Source organism: Tachypleus tridentatus, chromosome 1 (assembly GCF_004210375.1).
Source record: "Tachypleus tridentatus isolate NWPU-2018 chromosome 1, ASM421037v1, whole genome shotgun sequence".
NCBI lineage: Eukaryota > Metazoa > Arthropoda > Merostomata > Xiphosura > Limulidae > Tachypleus > Tachypleus tridentatus.
In genome coordinates, this window is record NC_134825.1 from 185,273,059 (window position 1) to 185,295,204 (window position 22,146).

General features: G+C 32.6%; 1 protein-coding gene across 1 annotated transcript in view; it reads left to right on the plus strand.

Moving 5' to 3' along the window:
• Window positions 1–10,509: 10,509 nt before the first annotated feature.
• Window positions 10,510–22,146, plus strand: part of LOC143232118 (uncharacterized) — a 168,733-nt gene continuing 157,096 nt past the window's right edge. The window contains exon 1 of the mRNA XM_076467208.1: window positions 10,510–10,744. Coding sequence (XP_076323323.1) covers window positions 10,638–10,744 — 107 coding nt within the window. The 5' untranslated portion in view covers window positions 10,510–10,637. The remainder of the gene's footprint in view (window positions 10,745–22,146) is intronic.

Below are 22,146 nucleotides of genomic sequence, written 5' to 3' on the forward strand. Positions count from 1 at the left end.
ATCATGAACCTGACCATTGTGTCAGTCTAACCTAGTTCGTTATGTTCCTACTAGGAAACAAAAGACATGTCTTCTACCAAATAACATAGACAAGTTGTTTGCACGCAATACCTGTTCAACTGTCGCATAACACAAACAAATGGAGAGTGAAACGTGTGTTCGTGCGAATACAAACCAGTCAAGTCGCTTGACGCGACGATTATCGATTTCTGTACGATCGGGCTATTGAAACAGACACTGGAAAACTGTCGTCCTCGTGCACTCGATAGTTTATGGAAAGCAAGCACAGAGGTGTGATTATGATATGACAACCTCACGACAGTAAGGTTGAATATGGCTTGACTGTCGCTAAGTAATAAGATTCACTCCCATTTTAATATAACTTAGCCCTCCGTATCATAAGGCTAAGCTTGTGAAAGTTTGTAATGATACAGTTTCGATTTATAGACTTCTGTTATAGTCATACAGTCATTTTATAGTTATAGTCATACAGTAATTTTTATAGTTATAGTCATACAGTAATTTATATTTACATTTCATTTTGCTGCTTATTTCGTTCTGTAATAAGACTCAGAGGTCCATCAAACCGTTACTAATATTTGTTTTATTCGTAGACGACTGACATGCACTATTTTCTGTGGCGTACAAATTGTCTGTAATTAGCAACATCTGCCACAATTACATCTCTGTGCTATTCAAGGCATGTTTCTACATGAGTTACAACAAATAATGAATTAATACGTTTTCAAGTATCTAAATATACAAGTGTTTCCGTTAGGGGACCGCACATAAAAACTACTAAACTGTAATTGCCAGGAATACGATTAAATATAATCATTTGGACTTCCGATTCCCTTCCCTGTAGTGACGTAATCACAACAAATGATTTAAAGCTTCGTGATCTCGAGAGTATAAAGTATAATTATGTAACACACGAACAGACTGCACGCCTGTCCTGTGAAGTCACGAGCGCTTGTGGAGCTGAGTCAAGTGGGATTCAAACCTCGTATTTTAACCGGGGAACATTATGTATGGATCATATATTAAGAAAGCGAAATTGTGTGACTCTTAAAGAGAAAATTACTAGATATAAAAATGTTACCATGGGAACAAACAAATAGAGAAATTATAGCAGGTCCACGACACCGATTACATCAATGATAAATTATATATGCACTGTATAATATTATTAGAACAGACTTAACTAGAATAGTAATATATGTGGAGAAAACGTTTGCCTAACATTGCTTGGAATATAATTTTAACTTTTTGTTAAAAGGTGGCTCAAGTCTGAAGGCTTATAACGCTAAAAACCGGGTTTCGATACACGTAATCGACACGTCACAGATAGCACATTGTATAGCTTTGCACGTGACAGTAAATGCATATTTCTTTATTTCTATGACGTATCTTCTTCCGATAGTTAAAAAAATATTTCTGAACAGTGACATTGGAAAACAAAATCTACGACTCTGTGAAAACATAATTTGATAGAATATTCACTTATCTAAAGAAAGGTGAGTTAAGACATAACTTGTGAATGTTCTTAAAGAACGAGGCCTGGCTTTGTAAATGATTCCATCGCCTCATTAGCTTCAAGAAGAGCTTACTGGAGTTTTAAGAAGTGAGGAAACCCGGATAAAGGGGAGAAGGGGACACATTGCTGGGGTAATATATTAAACTCTACAGAACCAATCGTCAGCTTGTTAATGTGTTTTTTTCTGTTCGAGAGCTTGTAAGTCACTTCTAACGTGGAAATGAACTTTTCTTTTTAAGTTTACAAGAAATTCCTCTCTCATAGAACTGTTTTTCGAGTCTTTCGCTCGGTGAAAACAGCCAGGATGACTATAATATGGTCTTCCGTTTACATTTCATTTGATTTTTTAAACAAGGTGGCCACTAATTAAGTCACTGTTATCTTAGAGCACGTTTTAAAAGAAAGAAACGACTTTAAACGCTAATGTCAGCATCGCCACAAGGTTTATGTGACGTCAGAACAAGGCAATGCATTGTGAATAAATCAATACTTGTAAACGCACAAAACCGGAGAGAAATTCAGTCTCAAACAATACCACAGATTATTTGTTGAAATAAGTTATGTGCCTTTTCTAAAATTCAGCTTTTGTGTGAATTTTCTCAGGTTTTACTGTATTAATAAATACAGCTCTGCATTTTCTACAGAATATTATACAAATTGTGTTGTAAGATTGTACATTATCTATAAGTGTTGGAACTTGACCAGGATTGTCTTAGTAATCAGACAACGGTTAGAATGAAAATGTTCACATTCAGTAATTTTTAACTATCTTCAATTACCGTTTCTTTAGGCTCTAGTTATCTTATAAAGGTTTCTCAAACTCTTTTGAAAGTTTTTATTTTCGACAAATTAAATGTAAAATAATTGTTAAAAAAAACTTATATACGCTGTACATGAGTTGACCACAAACTCGTCCAGGGCCAACCAGCTTTTCCAGAAACGTGAGTTCACAGTTAACCAACACGGCTCCGAATCTTGTGTGGCTCTGAAAGTGAGGTCAATGGATAACGTCGGCCCTCTCCTTTCTTCATACTCTCAAACCGAGTACTTCATCTTTACCTCTCTTTGTTAAAAGCAAGTTTATATTGTTGTCGTGTGTTGCCCTGGTTGCTTGGATGAAATATTCATAAAGTTAGAACTTCGCATGGTCAATTAGCAATAGCTCGAAAGTCACACTGGACAAGGACTCGGAGCAGGTTCACCGACAAGGAAGTTATAACTTCTCTTCCTTCCTCTTGTGGTTACTCTAACGCTTCTCGGTCGTCAATCACTTCCACAACGTAAGAAACAGCTGAGTTTGTTTTATTTAGGAATCTTTTTCTGGATCCTTCTCTCGGAATCTTAACACGAAGTTGTGTAATAAAAGAGCTTTCAACAGATAGAAAATAGCTCTACTAGCAACTGCAACAACTGAATTTGCGCGTGCAGGAAATAAAGTGTACTTTAAACCACCTATCGCACGTTCATCAGCTGGCCAATAAAAATAGCTCCCTTCGCATTGCAAATTGAGTTGTGGGATACTGATATGTTTTCTGACCGAATCATTTCAGACAGTAGCTTTGTTTAATTTGTTACTCAACTTTAAACTATTTACATAACAATTCTCCAATACTGATTTGTAGGCTTAAGTTTGTTTGTAATCTGAATGTTCCATCTTTGATGAAGCGTTAGTCAACTAAAGAAATGGGTGCGTAACTCACACTAGATATTTATATGTTCATAACTAACACGAGATATTTATATGTTCATAACTAACACGAGATATTTATATGTTCATAACTAATACGAGCTATTTATATGTTCATAACTAACACGAGCTATTTATATGTTCATAACTTACACTTGATATTTATATGTTCATAACTTACACTTGATATTTATATGTTTGTATTTACGATTTCTGTATACGTTTAGAAAGTACGCGATTGTGTTTATCTTGTAAAACTAGGGGTGTTAAAAGCAACAATTGTGGAACCTAAGGTTATGTTTTAACGGTTATAACACCAGCTCGAGTTTGAAACAACTTATTTATTGTGGGTTGCTTAGACAGAATGTTGGTTCATGAATGACATCTGTTAGAAGTTCATATAGTCCAAGTACATATTGTAATATTAGCAAACTAAATCGTTTCATAACATAAAATAAAACTCAGACGCTAAATAACAGCATTATTCCAAAATCACTTCAGATGACGAATGATTAATTTCCACTACAGACGTTTGAAACCGGAACATCTTGTAAAACTGTGTATTTATGAACAGACAATGTGCTGAATTAAACAATAGTAACAATGAATTTAAACACAACAATATACCTAAATAAACAGCAATAATGAACTTAAGCAAGCACAACAATATACCTAAATAAACAGCAATGATGAACTTAAGCAAGCACAACAATATACCTAAATAAACAGCAATGATGAACTTAAGCAAGTACAACAATATATCTAAATAAACAGCAATGGTGAACTTAAGCAAGCACAACAATATACCTAAATAAACAGCAATGGTGAACTTAAGCAAGCACAACAATATACCTAAATAAAAATTAACGATGAACTTAAAGAAACACAACAATATATCTAAATAAACAACAACAATGATCTCAAACAAACACAACAATATTATTAATAAAACAAGAAAGATGAACTTAAACAAACACAACAATATTATTAATGAAACAACAAAGATGAACCTAAATAGACACAACAATATTATTAATAAAACAACAAAGATGAAATTAAAAAGACACAACAATATTATTAATAAGACAACAAAGATGAACTTAAAAGACACAACAATATTATTAATAAGACAACAAAGATGAACTTAAACAAACACAACAATATTATTAATAAAACAACAAAGATGAACTTAAATAGACACAACAATATTATTAATAAGACAACAAAGATGAACTTAAACAAACACAACAATATTATTAATAAAACAACAAAGATGAACTTAAATAGACACAACAATATTATTAATAAAACAAGAAAGATGAACTTAAACAAACACAACAATATTATTAATAAAACAACAAAGATGAACTTAAATAGACACAACAATATTATTAATAAAATAACAAAGATGAACTCAAACAAACGCAACAATATTATTAATAAAATAACAAAGATGAACTTAAACAAACACAACAATATTATTAATAAGACAACAAAGATGAACTTAAATAGTCATATCGCTACAATTTCCATCACCTCTTGATTTAAGAACATAATTTATGTTGTTAAAAGAATAACACAGTTTTTGTTGCATCAACGTTTTTACAGCATTACAACCCACTTCGTTACTGCTAATTCCTATTATAATAACTCTGGAAAATTTATTCACTATAAAATTCCATGAGCTAGCAGTAGGCTCTCCGAGTGATTTGAACACTAAAATAACAACTGTAAACCATTTCATGTGTGATTATGTTGTGTACTGATTAAATTTGCAAATATATCGACCGATAAGTATTATGTCAAAAAATATCTTAAAAACAAAGCATGTAAGTTCGTTGGAAACTCAAAATTAGAGTGTTTCTTCGTTTGAGTTTAGAGAACCTTCGTTAATTATGAAAAGGCTTAGTTAGCACCATGTACATAACGCAGACGAACCTCGTGTTAACTGTGGTTATGCGTTTATAAATGTTGGTTGTTTCTTAGCAGTGTCCAAAACACTGGTTTTCTTTTTGCTCGTTAACCATCTCTATTTAAAATGTGTCTGAATACGGCTCTGGTATGGGTATTAAAACTTTTATTACAATAAAGTAGAGAACAACGTTCGACTTCTTACGTCATCTTCAGGTTAACAAAGAGTTAAGTCTAAAATAGGGTTAATAATAGCTAATCAATTTGATTTTTATTCAATGGCTACCGTTCAGTGACAAAAGTTGGCATAGAATAATTTAGTCATAGTACGTGTGTTATAACCAACACAAACATATATATATATATAATTTATTACGTCACTAATAGAACTGCAAATACCGTAAAGGTAAGAGAGTAAATTTCGTTACGAATTAACCCAAGAGTTTAATCTGGTTTTTCTCACCACTTCCTTTAAATTATATCAGTTTAGAGATATTCCAACCATCACCGATAACCATGTACAATATATTTTCCACCCCTCACGAACAATTCTAGACTAAGACAATTTTACCTTTATCATTAAATCTACACAAAACAATTTTACCCTCCATCAGAAACCCTGGACAAGTTAAACCTTATTAATAACTAAGAACAAGGAAAAATTAACCCTTCACTAATAACTCTAGAGAAGAACAAATTAGCTCTTCATCAGTAACAAGGAAACAGATATTATAGTGGTTAAAGGTATCATATGTTAGTTTATCTCACAGAAGTGAAACGATATTTATAAATAATATCAAAACGTATTCTCTAGATCATTCAGACAAATATAATTCATTGTCATTTTTATCATATATTAAATAACAGAATGTGTATTGAAATAACCAAATGAGGTTCGTTACTGCTCCTAGTGATTCATCAGGACTCATAACGCAAAAACGTAGGGTTCAATTCCCTGTCGTAAAAAACTGTAGCCCATTGTGCAGCTTGGAATTTAACAGAAAAACAAGGAAACAAATAAACTCCACGTTTTCTCTCGCAACATACAAATAGTAACATTTAAGAACACCAAAATTTGCAAATAAAAATTAACTTTGAGCAACAAAAATAAGTAAAAGGTTTTTCAATAATTAATTCGTATTTTGTTTGAAGACGAAAAGTGCTACGTGTAAACACGTTTCCTTCAGTCAATACTTTTATAAATAATACCAAGGTGTACTGATATTCTGTTAGTATTTATCTGTATCTACAGTGGGACAATGGTAAAGTTACGGATTTATAACCCCAAAACGTGACTTCACTGTAAAACAGACAAGTCATACAACCAAACATAGCTATTTAAATACGTTATTCATATTTTGTTAGAAGTGTTTTTGAATTTCACGGAAAGCTACATGAGGGCTGTCTGCGCTGGCGGTCCCTAATTTAGCAGTGTAACACTAGAGGGAAGGCAGCTAGTCATCACCACCCATTGCCAACTCTTGGGCTACTCTTTTACCAGCTAATACTGGGACTTTGACCGTCACATTATAACGCCTCTACGGCTGTAGGGGCGAACATATTTGGTGTGACGGGGATTCGAACCCGCGACCCTCGGATTACGAGTCGAGTGCTTTAACTATCTGGCCATGTCGGGCTTATTTGTTAGAAAAACAAATACTGTAGAAAGTGTCATCCCATATCTTTCTATTGTGAAACTAACAATTCACCCATATTACTATTCAAGTGAATGTTAATCTTGTAAAATGACACCTGGGTTTATCGACACATCGCTGCTTATTTTTGTGAGACTGAGATTATAGGAATTCCCGAAGACGGGAGAGCAGTGATTTATGGGAAAAGCGCCACCTACTTGTGGCATATGCCTTTCTTTTCTTAACGTGTATATTATTGTACTGTAATGACTTAAAAATGTACACGTTTGTAGGTTCCACTAATTATGGTTTCGTTATTTCTTCGTAATTATACACCTTACAGCGTTAGAGTTTTCCTTGACGTCCGCGCAATCTAAAGAAACGCGCCCTTACCCCATTTATTTTAGCTGCTAATACCTAAAATTTGGTAAATAATTTAGCAAATTTCACGATAACTACACGAATATAATTACATTATGACAATAAAAATACAATAGACAATGTGTCGCTGTCGTTCATCGATTCTCTTTTTTTGTTCTTTGGTATGTGACTAATACTTCAAATCATTGGTCACCATGGAAACACTTTTTCTTATTAAATTAACACAAAACTTAATCTTATGTGTATATTTGTAGAGGAATGAAATATTGTACATAAGGTACTCTATTGCATTTCTTCGTAAATATATTCTCGCACCTTTCAAATTAAGGGCTTTGACGAAAAACAATGCAGTGTTTTAAGAGTTCGTTTCTCGTGGAAAGACGAAAAACAATTACTTTGTCAATGTTTACATAGCGAGTTTAAAATAGCTATTTATTTAATGAACATTCAACAATGAATTATTATGTTCACCGTTGAAAGGGAGTTACCAAGTTGCTATGGCACTTTGCCATCACACGTGAATAACGAATTCATTAAGTTGAGAAGGAGGTACTATATTGCTATGGTGAAAGAAGTTATTGTCTGTGAGTTAAAAAAAAATTATATGTCTTTTGTACCTCATAAACTTCATAGTTAAAGGACAGTCTTTCCCTATTGAACAGTCTTTCTTGCATGGCATGTCTGTAATGTTCACTACGCCAATGTCAGTCACGGTTGTGTATGTATTATAGCAGTGTTCTTACAATGGGATATTTTGCTACATGGTTCTTACAATGGGATATTTTGCTACATGGTTCTATAGCATTGTTCTTACAATGGGATATTTTGCTACATGGTTCTATAGCAGTGTTCTTACAATGGGATATTTTGCTACATGGTTCTATAGCAGTGTTCTTACAATGGGATATTTTGCTACATGGTTCTATAGCATTGTTCTTACAATGGGATATTTTGCTACATGGTTCTATAGCATTGTTCTTACAATGGGATATTTTGCTACATGGTTCTATAGCAGTGTTCTTACAATGGGATATTTTGCTACATGGTTCTATAGCAGTGTTCTTACAATGGGATATTTTGCTACATGGTTCTATAGCATTGTTCTTACAATGGGATATTTTGCTACATGGTTCTATAGCATTGTTCTTACAATGGGATATTTTGCTACATGGTTCTATAGCATTGTTCTTACAATGGGATATTTTGCTACATGGTTCTATAGCAGTGTTCTTACAATGAGATATTTTGCTACATGGTTCTATAGCATTGTTCTTACAATGGGATATTTTGCTACATGGTTCTATAGCATTGTTCTTACAATGGGATATTTTGCTACATGGTTCTATAGCATTGTTCTTACAATGGGATATTTTGCTACATGGTTCTATAGCAGTGTTCTTACAATGGGATATTTTGCTATATGGTTCTATAGCAGTGTTCTCACAATGGGATATTTTGCTACATGGTTCTAGTGCTGTGAAACAGAAGATTTGCTTAGTTCTTCCTGTTGTGCATATACTTTATTTCTCACTTTTAATTAAACCCAACCGGACGTTTCGCTTGCTATACCTGATAGAAGAGCAATACTGTGATTAAGCAACCAATTAAAACAGCTCTTTCAGATTATCAACCAATTGAAATACCCGTTTCAGATTTTCAACCAATTAAAACATCTGAGGGCTTTTAACATTTATAGATTGTTGTAAAAATGCGAACATGTCGATCTTAATACTTCAGGTGTTCGAAAAAAATTATTTTCTGTTATACACAATTTATAAATTTTAAACAGCTGTTTAATATAAAGAACTCGTAAGCTTCAATATTCGTTGATGGAAGTTAGGACTAGTGTAAGGACGTAATAAAGCACGCCACAAGTGAAGAAAACTGGAACTTAATGCGTATGATGCCAAGTAAACATCTTCAACGTTTTCTATTTAACATAATTCAAATTACGTAAAAGTATAATCTATGACTACTCCCAGTATCTCTGTGAGAACCAGTAAATGTTTCATATGGTAAATACCATCGCCAACAAAGACATTTCCGTTCAGAGATCCGGTGGATGTTGATTCACTTTGTCTGTTCTGAACCCGGTCTTGGAGAATATTCTGGAAGTGAGACTGAAGATAAGATGGTCCTCTAAAGTAGATAATTTGTACGACAAGAGAGCAGAGAAGGTTACCACACGTATGGCAACCGGTTATTTTGAAAAGAACAGTATCGTTAACCGTGATTACATACAACCAAGGATCGTTGTTGGTGGGTGTAGGACTAACTAGAATGTAATTATTACTTAAACCAAGAATCGTTGTTGATGGGTGTAGGACTAACTAGAACGTAATTATTGCTTAAACCAAGAATCGTTGTTGATGGGTGTAGGACTAACTAGAACGTAATTATTGCTTAAACCAAGAATCGTTGTTGATGGATGTAGGACTAACTAGAACGTAATTATTGCTTAAATAAAACCAAGGATCGTTGTTGATGGGTGTAGGACTAACTACAACATAATTATTGCTTAAATAAAACCAAAGATCGTTGTTGATGGGTGTAGGACTAACTAGAATGTAATTATTACTTAAATAAAACCAAGGATCGTTGTTGGTGGGTGTAGGACTAACTAGAATGTAATTATTACTTAAATAAAACCAAAGATCGTTATTGATGGGTGCAGGACTAACTAGAACGTAATTATTACTTAAATAAAACCAAGGATCGTTGTTGGTGGGTGTATGACTAACTGGAATGTAATTAATACTTAAATAAAACCAAAGATCGTTGTTGATGGGTGTAGGACTAACTAGAATGTAATTATTACTTAAATAAAACCAAGGATCGCTGTTGGTGGGTGTAGGACTAACTACAACGTAATTATTACTTAAATAAAACCAAGGATCCCTGTTGGTGGGTGTAGGACTAACCAGAATGTAACTACAAGTTTTTAAAGAAGTTGAAATTAACTTTAAGTTTCAGTCTGGGAAAAAAGCATAAATCTCAAATAAGGTTTTTAATTTAGTGTAGCCGTTTGTATTGAAATTAAATTAAGACTGTTTGTGATGAATAACCTGCGTACGTTTACCACATCAAGAGATACCGCGGTTCTTTCCACGTTCTTTCTGTGACTTCCTTTAGTGGCAGGCCATGCCACGTGGTTTGAGACTGAGCTGAAGGGAGGGGGAATGAAGTTCTATTTTACAGCGTGCACCAGCCGCTCGTGTTTGGAACTAGCCTGCCACTCGATGTTTGTAAGCTTCTCTTTGATTGGCGGCTGACGTGGCATTCAACTCGAATCTGGCGTCGAGGCTAAGTACATTGTCTGCGCGCTAGAACCCTCAAGAACACTTCGGCCACACGTACGACTGAGCTCGTCGAAAGCACGCCGCTAGGGGCAAACTAAAATAGCTAAACGTAAAATGCATATTCCAGTCTATTGAAGAAGGAATGATACAGCTTTATCATCTAAACTAAAGGAAGACCCCGTGTTACAATGCCATGGATTGTAGTTTTACTTCTTCTCACCCTACTGGACGTTGTCGTTCTGGATGTAATGTGTCTCAGATTGGATGATATCTACTGGAACGCCTCTAATCCAATGTAAGTGTTGTTACCTGTTTGTAATCCATGTATACATGTGTGTGTGTGTGTGTGTCACATGACGCTACACAGCAAAACATGTTATTTAATTAGAAGTAAAACACATGCGAGTACTGGTTCACTACAGAGGTTTAAATGTGACACACCGTAACACTGGTTCACTCCAGAGGCTTAAATGTGACACACCGTAACATTGGTACACTACAGAGGTTTAAATGTGGCACGCCGTAACATTGGTTCACTTCAGAAGTCTAAATGATCATCGTGAATTTCATGACATGGATGGATACTTGATTTTAGTTTCGGATGCTCATGTTTCATTGGCTGACCACAGTTAGAACTGCCCAATTAGATTGCGGAAGTCTGTCTTTGAAAGTATCGTACTATAACAGCTACTATATCATTACCCTTTACGAACTCCTGAATTACACAACCTGAGTTTTCTTGGTTTAGTTCGATTATTTTTGTGCTTCATGTTAGCCGGCAAGAACAACAAATGTATATTAAACTACGTAGTTTACTTTGTTTCAAATATTTGTTACGAGACGAGCGACTTATACTAAACGATTACACTATGTAACAAAATGTTTACTATCTGTGCTCTGTCCACCACGGGTATCGATAACACTATATAACAAAATGTTTGCTATCTGTGCTCTGTCCACCACGGGTATCGATTACACTATATAACAAAATGTTTACTTTTTCTTGTTCCTGGACAGAAAGTGTTATTTCTCAATTGCCTAAAGTAAATGGAAAAGACCTATTTTTCTCTTCAAACTTTGCTTTTGTGATCTGGAAGCTGATAACGAAAACATGATGAGAGACTATATTTGGGGCTGATACGTGAAAGTGATTTACATTACAGTCGCAAAGCTCGAAAAACTACTCTAAACATTTTTGTATAACTTTAGTATAAATACATGTAAATCTCGATTCATATGTTGTTTTATTCAGACCTTATGTAAATGAAAATGTGCAAATTTGCCTGTTTTTACATAGAAAATAGGTTAATTTCTAAATTTCATTATCCAGGCCACAAAAGCAAAATTTGAAGAGAATAATGGCCATTTTCTGTACTTTTACAACATAAGCAATTAAGAAATAGCACATACTATCCAGGAACAAAATTTGTTTTACATGGTGTTGTAGTTGTATAGGGATCATCCTCTCCATGAACTCTAAAAGAAGTTAATTTTACTTACAAAGCAGTCTGTAATGTGTAAAAATATAAAAAGGCATAGATATGTTTGTATACAGACAGCCACAAGATGGCTTCACACGGCTAATAATTTGGAAACTGTTAATTTAACGGTTTTAACAACTTGGTCTACTACTTGAGTATCTTTAACGTTTTTACTTGTTTTTAACAATAATTTTAGTTGAATTTATCCTGAATGTTACTGCAGGAAAAAAACACTGTTTTTTACTATGATGAATGTGTGGACCCCACCGATACTGAACGGAATACAAAACAACACGAATACAGTGTTTATAAAACGTGACAGTTTTTTAATTGTCGAGTTGTTCCTTAAATTGAAAGAGTTCTCGGTTTATCTGGAAAAGTGAATTAACAATAAAATAGTTGAGTCTCCTTTAAACCTCAAGTTCATTCATAATTTAATATGACTTTCAATATTTCTCTATAATTCATAAAAGTATATGTTTGTGTGGAAATAAAACTACTGACCCTGTGCATGTAATTAAAATATTCAATTAAGAAGTGCTAATTAAAGTAACTTACTTAATATACAAATTAATGGACAGTTTCTTTATATACCTAATGTCTACTCTATAAGTTCAGTAAGTGCGTTCGTATCGACTTAGCTAGAAGCTGATAGTACTTGCAGATATATTCATTGTGTTCTATAATTCAGTAATTAGATCTAATAGATCGTGTATACCTGTCACTGTTGCAGTTTGTGGCCGTAGATTATTGAGTAGAGTTTGCTCTATGTATTCTAATTTTATGCTGTTATTACAAATATTTGAGATAAAATTTTCAGTATATAATTTAGCAAAGAAAGAAGTTTCCATTTCGAGCGTGTTCTAATATTGCGAAAATGAAACTGATGGTTCAACGTTCGTGTCCAGTTATTAGTTTTTAAAATCACACATCGCACCCTACGTTATAAAAGTGACAGTCAAATCCTATTATTCCGCCATGCAAGAGCAGCCCAAGAGTTGTGGTTGAATGTTGTTGATTGTATGTTTTCCTCTAGCTGTTACTTCCAAATTAGGAAGCACTAGCATGTAGCCCTCGAGTAGAAACAACAACAACAATTTTGTTAACGTGGGTATTCATTTAGGTTTTGTGACTGCTGTTTACTTCTATTTATCTCCTTTATGAGAGACTTTTATTTGACACCATCCTACCAGAACCTGTACAGTCTTACCTTCTCTACTAAAAGTGGTTGAGGAATGATCTAACAATGGTGATATTGAACGAGAGTCTTAGAACTGGCAAACTGATAGAACACATCAACGTGTGGTAACCATTTTACCTTCTACACGAAGGAATTAGCTCTAAAACAGACACCAATGATAAAACACACCAGTTCCCAAACCTCAAACAAAAAGAAACTTCTGCGCCTTTGTCTACCTCTCGGTTATAGCGTGATTAGGGGGAAGAGGGGGGGAGGAATGTGTACGAACCGGTTGTCTGCACGAGGGAATCCTCGGTCTCATTGCTTGTAGTCGCACCTGAGCTGAAACGTTAAGTTCGCCGTTTCACTGACTCCTGTTCCTCCGTCTCGCCACATAACAGATACGACGCCCGAGGGAGAAAGTCTCCAAGAAATGGCTTTACCATGTGGCAAGTTAGGGTTAGGTGAAGTTAATATCCGGACGGTCTTTATCAAATACAATTACTAATCTCTTTCAGCGTGACGAACTTTTGCGATAGCAAGATGAACGTTAAGTCCAGCGATGACGACTCTTGAAGAAGGCGTTTAAAACTGCAATAAGTACGGTGTAATACCTACACAACTGTCTGTCTGTCCATTCTTATTTACTGATCCGTCAATCTGAAGATAAAACACCATCTACATAAGTAGACATACGTTCCTCTTCTAACAAAGTATTGGTAAATACACCCATGGGAACTAAGACTAAATCTCTAAAGGATATCAGACAAAGGATACCAGATAAATAATATCAGACAAAGGATACCAGATAAATACTGAGTGAAACGTTTTGACAAAACGAAATGTAATAAACATTGTTTATTTTCTTTCTTAGCTATCTATATGTGTCTAGTTGTTTATCTAACTACCAGCTGATCTATCTGTCTGTGTCTTTTGTTTATATAACAACCAACCCCATATACGTATCTATTACTACATCTGAAAACCAACCAATCTGCACATGTTTCAAAATCTAACAACCAGCCCTATCTACATATTTGTTTCTATATTTAACGGCCAGCATGGTGAGGTGGTTAGAGCGCTCGACTCATAATTTGAGGGTCGCGGTTTCGAACCTCCGTCGCACCAAACATGCTCGTCCTTTCAGCCGTGGGGGAATGTAATGTGCGGTCAATCCCACTATTCGTTAGTAAAAAAGTAGCCCAAGAGTTGGCGGTGGATGGTGATGACTAGCTGCCTTCTCTCTAGTCTTATTCTGCTAAATTAGGGACGGCTAGCGCAGATAACCCTCGCGTAGCTTCTCGCCAAATTAAAGAAAACAAACGAACAATCTATATTTATCAATCAGCCTATTTACATATCTGTTTCTAACTTCGTGACATTATGTTTTTCATGATTATTGTTTATTGTTCTTAGGTATATGAATACATCTTTGATATATTATATTTATATTTTTGTTATGTTATATATTATATTATTATAAACATGATTCTTCACGTGTGTGTGTTAACATTCATCACTCAGAACTGTATGGCTCGTTTACCACCATTTCTTATATGGCAACTGGAAACTGTTTGATGGTGTACACAGCCTATTTTGCTTTAGGATTTTTCCCCTATAAAATAGTTAAAAAGACCCTAAAATAGGGCCACATTTGCATCTTTGTAGACTTTCGGGCTTTGAATATAAAGACACAAACACTTAATCAGTTAATTAGTCAGTTATTGACTTTTATCATCATCTAATGATGTCATTAGAGATTTAATAACAAAATATGGCTATCTTCACCTAAATAGTGTATGTAAACATACACTTAACAAGAGACTTCGAAACATTTGCCAAAGTGAAACATCTATAAATTATCCCTTGCCTCTTTGCCCCTTACCTATTTCCACGTTATTTAGCGAGAGTCCTAAGCTAGAATGTTTATATTTTAATACACTTAATTCCGCCGTTGTAATTGTTAGTAAACTATATCGCAGCCTTAGATGGATACTGTTAGGATTACGGCCAAAAACATTGTTAACAACGAGGGTACCGAACGGTATAAACAAAGCATTCTAATCTTCATAAGTAAAAACGTGTGTTTAATTAGCAATAATGACTGCCAGATTTAGTTTTAGCCTCACTCTAAGCACATAGTTTGCTCTAATTAGAACTTAATATTAATTAGCGTTACATATCCATTTCTTTATATCTTAGCTTCTAATCTGCGTCCTCCTCTAGAAAATTCCTCGTAGAAACAATATGTAATGGCTGGAGCTATAAAGGCGAAGCTAACGGTTGAAGACTGTGGCTTTGTAAGGTATGGAAGCACTTTGTTAATTGTGGATAAACGAATTCACATACGGTGGCAAGTTTTACAAGGTGTTCCGTTTCTCCTGAATCGCAGTAACTCCTTTTTCTGTTCACTCCTGAGAACAGAATTTTTTTCCGATTTCAGACCCATAAAGGGACTGTTCAAACTCTAAAGGAATTCATTCTTAGCTCGTAGGATGACCATTTCCTGTAATGTTTAAAACAACCTTCCTGTTTCACAACTTTCAGCCATTTTCTTGTCAGCTGTGCCAATAAAGTCTCTCTTTCTCTGAACTTACTCTCAACGTGTGTATAACGTCCTCATCTGAAGAATGTATCTGTGTTACTTCACCATATGGTTTGGAAATTCCTGGTAGATCCTTAAAGTCCGAGATTTATTTTATGTGGCTAAAGTCTGAGTGTTTCTTGCTGGAGGCGACACCTGCCTTCTATCTTTGCGTTAACAGGCGTTGCGAAGAATGTTTCGCTATTAACTGTAAATTTCATCATTACTATTGCTCTGTTTATTCAAACAAAACGTTTCGTTATTTTTTTTTTCCCAACTAATGTTGAAAGTGGTTAACATAACACTTACCTGGAATGCGCACACTGGCAATACCAACAACACTAATATTTTGAGAGCGGTAAGTTTGAGGGCCTCAAGAGAGCCTGACAATTCAGGTTTCAATACCCTTGTAAGCGTAGAATGAAAGCAAAGATAACCATCACTTCTGGTCTGCGCATGACCTACTACTTACCCTGCTGGACTGTGGATCCGCGTTTTCGGACTGTATATGCGTTATAAGAATGACAGTCAAGTCACTTTATTCGATTTGAGTAGTCTAAGGATTGGCGGTGAGTGTTAGTAAGTAGTTGTTTTCAATCTCTCAGTTCAACCTAACTCAGACAAACCTTGTGTAACTTTGTGTGAATGTTTGAAATAAACCAGACCCCTTCTTTCACCTGAAACGGCACGAAACGTATTGTTATGATACTTGGTAATACCATTACGTGGTACTGTAAACCTGGTAACACCATTACGTGGTACTGTAAACCTGGTAACACGATTACGTGGTACTGTAAACCTGGTAACACCATTACGTGGTACTGTAAACCTGGTGATACCATTACGTGGTACTGTAAACCTGGTAACACCATTACGTGCTACTGTAAACCTGGTAATACCATTATGTGGTACTGTAAACCTGGTAATACCATTACATCGTACTGTAAACCTGGTAATACAATTACGTGGTACTGTAAACCTGGTAACACGATTACGTGGTACTGTAAACCTGGTAACACCATTACGTGGTACTGTAAACCTGGTAACACGATTACGTGGTACTGTAAACCTGGTAACACCATTACGTGGTACTGTAAACCTGGTAACACGATTACGTGGTACTGTAAACCTGGTAACACGATTACGTGGTACTGTAAACCTGGTAATACCATTATGTGGTACTGTAAACCTGGTAATACCATTACATCGTACTGTAAACCTGGTAATACAATTACGTGGTACTGTAAACCTGGTAACACGATTACGTGGTACTGTAAACCTGGTAACACCATTACGTGGTACTGTAAACCTGGTAACACGATTACGTGGTACTGTAAACCTGGTAACACCATTACGTGGTACTGTAAACCTGGTAACACCATTACGTGGTACTGTAAACCTGGTAATACAATTACGTGGTACTGTAAACCTGGTAACACGATTACGTGGTACTGTAAACCTGGTAACACCATTACGTGGTACTGTAAACCTGGTAACACCATTACGTGGTACTGTAAACCTGGTAATACCATTATGTGGTACTGTAAACCTGGTAATACCATTATGTGGTACTGTAAACCTGGTAATACCATTATGTGGTACTGTAAACCTGGTGATACCATTACGTGGTACTGTAAACCTGGTAACACCATTACGTGGTACTGTAAACCTGGTAACACGATTACGTGGTACTGTAAACCTGGTAACACCATTACGTGGTACTGTAAACCTGGTAATACCATTATGTGGTACTGTAAACCTGGTAATACCATTACATGGTACTGTGAACCTGATAATACCATTTTTGTGGTACAGTGAACATGGTATGACCATTATGGGGTGCAGTGAACTTGGTAATACCATTATGTGGTACAGTGAACATGGTATGACCATTATGGGGTGTAGTGAACATGGTAACACCATTATGTGGTACTGTGAAGCTGGTAATACCATTATGTGGTACTGTGAAGCTGGTAATATCATTATGTGGTACTGTGAAACCATATGAGTTGTGATATTAACAATAATAACGATATTGTATTTTTTTTTAAACAGTTGTAAAAACTTAGAAGTCGTTGTTAACGTGTCAAAGCTCTATGAGTAAATAACACTAAAGTTTCTGGTACAATGTTAAAAGGGAATTAGTTATAAAAAGAAGACTTCAAGGGGGGGAGGTGAGGAGGAATCGTCCTTGATTTGTAGTTGAAGCTACTTGGAACGTTTAATAAGATGGGGGTAGAAAGTGAACAACTAACTTCAAAACGTGAGCCGTTCGTTGACCAGTGAACGTGCGTGAGTGAACTGTGGCTGCAGAATAAAGCAGGTAACACGAAAGTCAAACATCTTCATTCTCACATATCATTCTGTTTACTTTATTCAGTCAGTAAATCAAACATCCATAAGTGAGAACAGCGCCACACTTGCATTGGAAAGTTTTATTGTTGTTGTTTTGTCTCTCTGTAAACAATAAGAGAACACGAGCTCGATAAGAGAATTAGGAAGACATTCGTAAGAATGGGCAGGGTCTATAATGACGTCATATTTCTTATCGACTTTGTATGGATATATCAGCACGTTAAGCCTAGCGTTTCTTTTATTACTGGGTATCTTAAGACTATTTCTCTGATACGGAAACACGTGAAGTACATGAGATGTTCAATGGATTACTAGAGAATGATCGAAGTTCATATTCTGAGTACGTATTTAATTAATAATGGGTAACACGTTAAAGAGTCTGTGAACTAGATCTTGACCGGAATAATGTGAGAATCTTAACATATATTTATTATCTTAGGTACTTAACATATATTTATTATCTTAGGTACTCAACATATATTTGTTATCTTAGATACTCAACATATATTTATTATCTTAGATACTTAACATATATTTGTTATCTTAGATACTCAACATATATTTATTATCTTAGGTACTCAACATATATTTATTATCTTAGATACTTAACATATATTTGTTATCTTACATACTCAACATATATTTGTTATCTTAGATACTTAACATATATTTATTATCTTAGATACTCAACATATATTTGTTATCTTAGGTATTCAACATATATTTGTTATCTTAGATACTCAACATATATTTGTTATCTTAGGTACTTAACATATATTTGTTATCTTAGATACTCAACATATATTTATTATCTTAGATACTCAACATATATTTGTTATCTTAGATACTCAACATATATTTGTTATCTTAGATACTTAACATATATTTGTTATCTTAGGTACTCAACATATATTTATTATCTTAGATACTTAACATATATTTATTATCTTAGATACTCAACATATATTTATTATCTTAGGTACTCAACATATATTTATTATCTTAGATACTTAACATATATTTATTATCTTAGATACTTAACATATATTTATTATCTTAGATACTCAACATATATTTATTATCTTAGATACTCAACATATATTTATTATCTTAGGTACTCAACATATATTTATTATCTTAGATACTCAACATATATTTGTTATCTTAGATACTTAACATATATTTATTATCTTAGATACTTAACATATATTTATTATCTTAGATACTCAACATATATTTGTTATCTTAGATACTCAACATATATTTATTATCTAAGATACTCAACATATATTTATTATCTAAGATACTCAACATATATTTATTATCTTAGATACTCAACATATATTTATTATCTTAGATACTCAACATATATTTGTTATCTTAGATACTCAACATATATTTCTTATCTTAGATACTCAACATATATTTATTATCTTAGATACTTAACATATATTTATTATCTTAGATACTCAACATATATTTATTATCTTAGATACTCAACATATATTTGTTATCTTAGATACTCAACATATATTTGTTATCTTAGATACTCAACATATATTTATTATCTAAGATACTCAACATATATTTATTATCTAAGATACTCAACATATATTTATTATCTTAGATACTCAACATATATTTGTTATCTTAGATACTCAACATATATTTGTTATCTTAGATACTCAACATATATTTACTATCTTAGGTACTCAACATATATTTATTTTCTTAGATACTTAACATATATTTATTATCTTAGATACTTAATATATATTTATTATCTTAGATACTCAACATATATTTATTATCTTAGATACTCAACATATATTTATTATCTTAGATACTCAACATATATTTATTATCTTAGATACTCAACATATATTTGTTATCTTAGATACTCAACATATATTTATTATCTTAGATACTTAACATATATTTGTTATCTTAGATACTTAACATATATTTATTATCTTAGGTACTCAACATATATTTATTATCTTAGATACTTAACATATATTTGTTATCTTACATACTCAACATATATTTGTTATCTTAGATACTTAACATATATTTATTATCTTAGATACTCAACATATATTTGTTATCTTAGGTATTCAACATATATTTGTTATCTTAGATACTCAACATATATTTGTTATCTTAGGTACTTAACATATATTTGTTATCTTAGATACTCAACATATATTTATTATCTTAGATACTCAACATATATTTGTTATCTTAGATACTTAACATATATTTGTTATCTTAGGTACTCAACATATATTTATTATCTTAGATACTTAACATATATTTATTATCTTAGATACTCAACATATATTTATTATCTTAGGTACTCAACATATATTTATTATCTTAGATACTTAACATATATTTATTATCTTAGATACTTAACATATATTTATTATCTTAGATACTCAACATATATTTATTATCTTAGATACTCAACATATATTTATTATCTTAGGTACTCAACATATATTTATTATCTTAGGTACTCCACATATATTTATTATCTTAGATACTTAACATATATTTATTATCTTAGATACTCAACATATATTTATTATCTTAGATACTCAACATATATTTATTATCTTAGGTACTCAACATATATTTATTATCTTAGATACTTAACATATATTTATTATCTTAGATACTTAACATATATTTATTATCTTAGATACTCAACATATATTTATTATCTTAGATACTCAACATATATTTATTATCTTAGATACTCAACATATATTTGTTATCTTAGATACTCAACATATATTTGTTATCTTAGATACTCAACATATATTTGTTATCTTAGATACTTAACATATATTTATTATCTTAGATACTTAACATATATTTATTATCTTAGATACTCAACATATATTTATTATCTTAGATACTCAACATATATTTGTTATCTTAGATACTCAACATATATTTGTTATCTTAGATACTCAACATATATTTGTTATCTTAGATACTTAACATATATTTATTATCTTAGATACTTAACATATATTTATTATCTTAGATACTCAACATATATTTGTTATCTTAGATACTCAACATATATTTGTTATCTAAGATACTCAACATATATTTATTATCTAAGATACTCAACATATATTTATTATCTTAGATACTCAACATATATTTATTATCTTAGATACTCAACATATATTTGTTATCTTAGATACTCAACATATATTTCTTATCTTAGATACTCAACATATATTTATTATCTTAGATACTTAACATATATTTATTATCTTAGATACTCAACATATATTTATTATCTTAGATACTCAACATATATTTGTTATCTTAGATACTCAACATATATTTGTTATCTTAGATACTCAACATATATTTGTTATCTTAGATACTCAACATATATTTGTTATCTAAGATACTCAACATATATTTATTATCTAAGATACTCAACATATATTTATTATCTTAGATACTCAACATATATTTGTTATCTTAGATACTCAACATATATTTGTTATCTTAGATACTCAACATATATTTATTATCTTAGGTACTCAACATATATTTATTTTCTTAGATACTTAACATATATTTATTATCTTAGATACTTAACATATATTTATTATCTTAGATACTCAACATATATTTATTATCTTAGATACTCAACATATATTTATTATCTTAGATACTCAACATATATTTATTATCTTAGATACTCAACATATACTTATTATCTTAGATACTCAACATATATTTGTTATCTTAGATACTCAACATATATTTGTTATCTTAGATACTCAACATATATTTATTATCTTAGGTACTCAACATATATTTATTATCTTAGATACTCAACATATATTTATTATCTTAGATACTCAACATATATTTGTTATCTTAGATACTCAACATATATTTGTTATCTTAGATACTCAACATATATTTGTTATCTTAGATACTCAACATATATTTGTTATCTTAGATACTCAACATATATTTATTATCTTAGATACTCAACATATATTTATTATCTAAGATACTCAACATATATTTATTATCTTAGATACTCAACATAT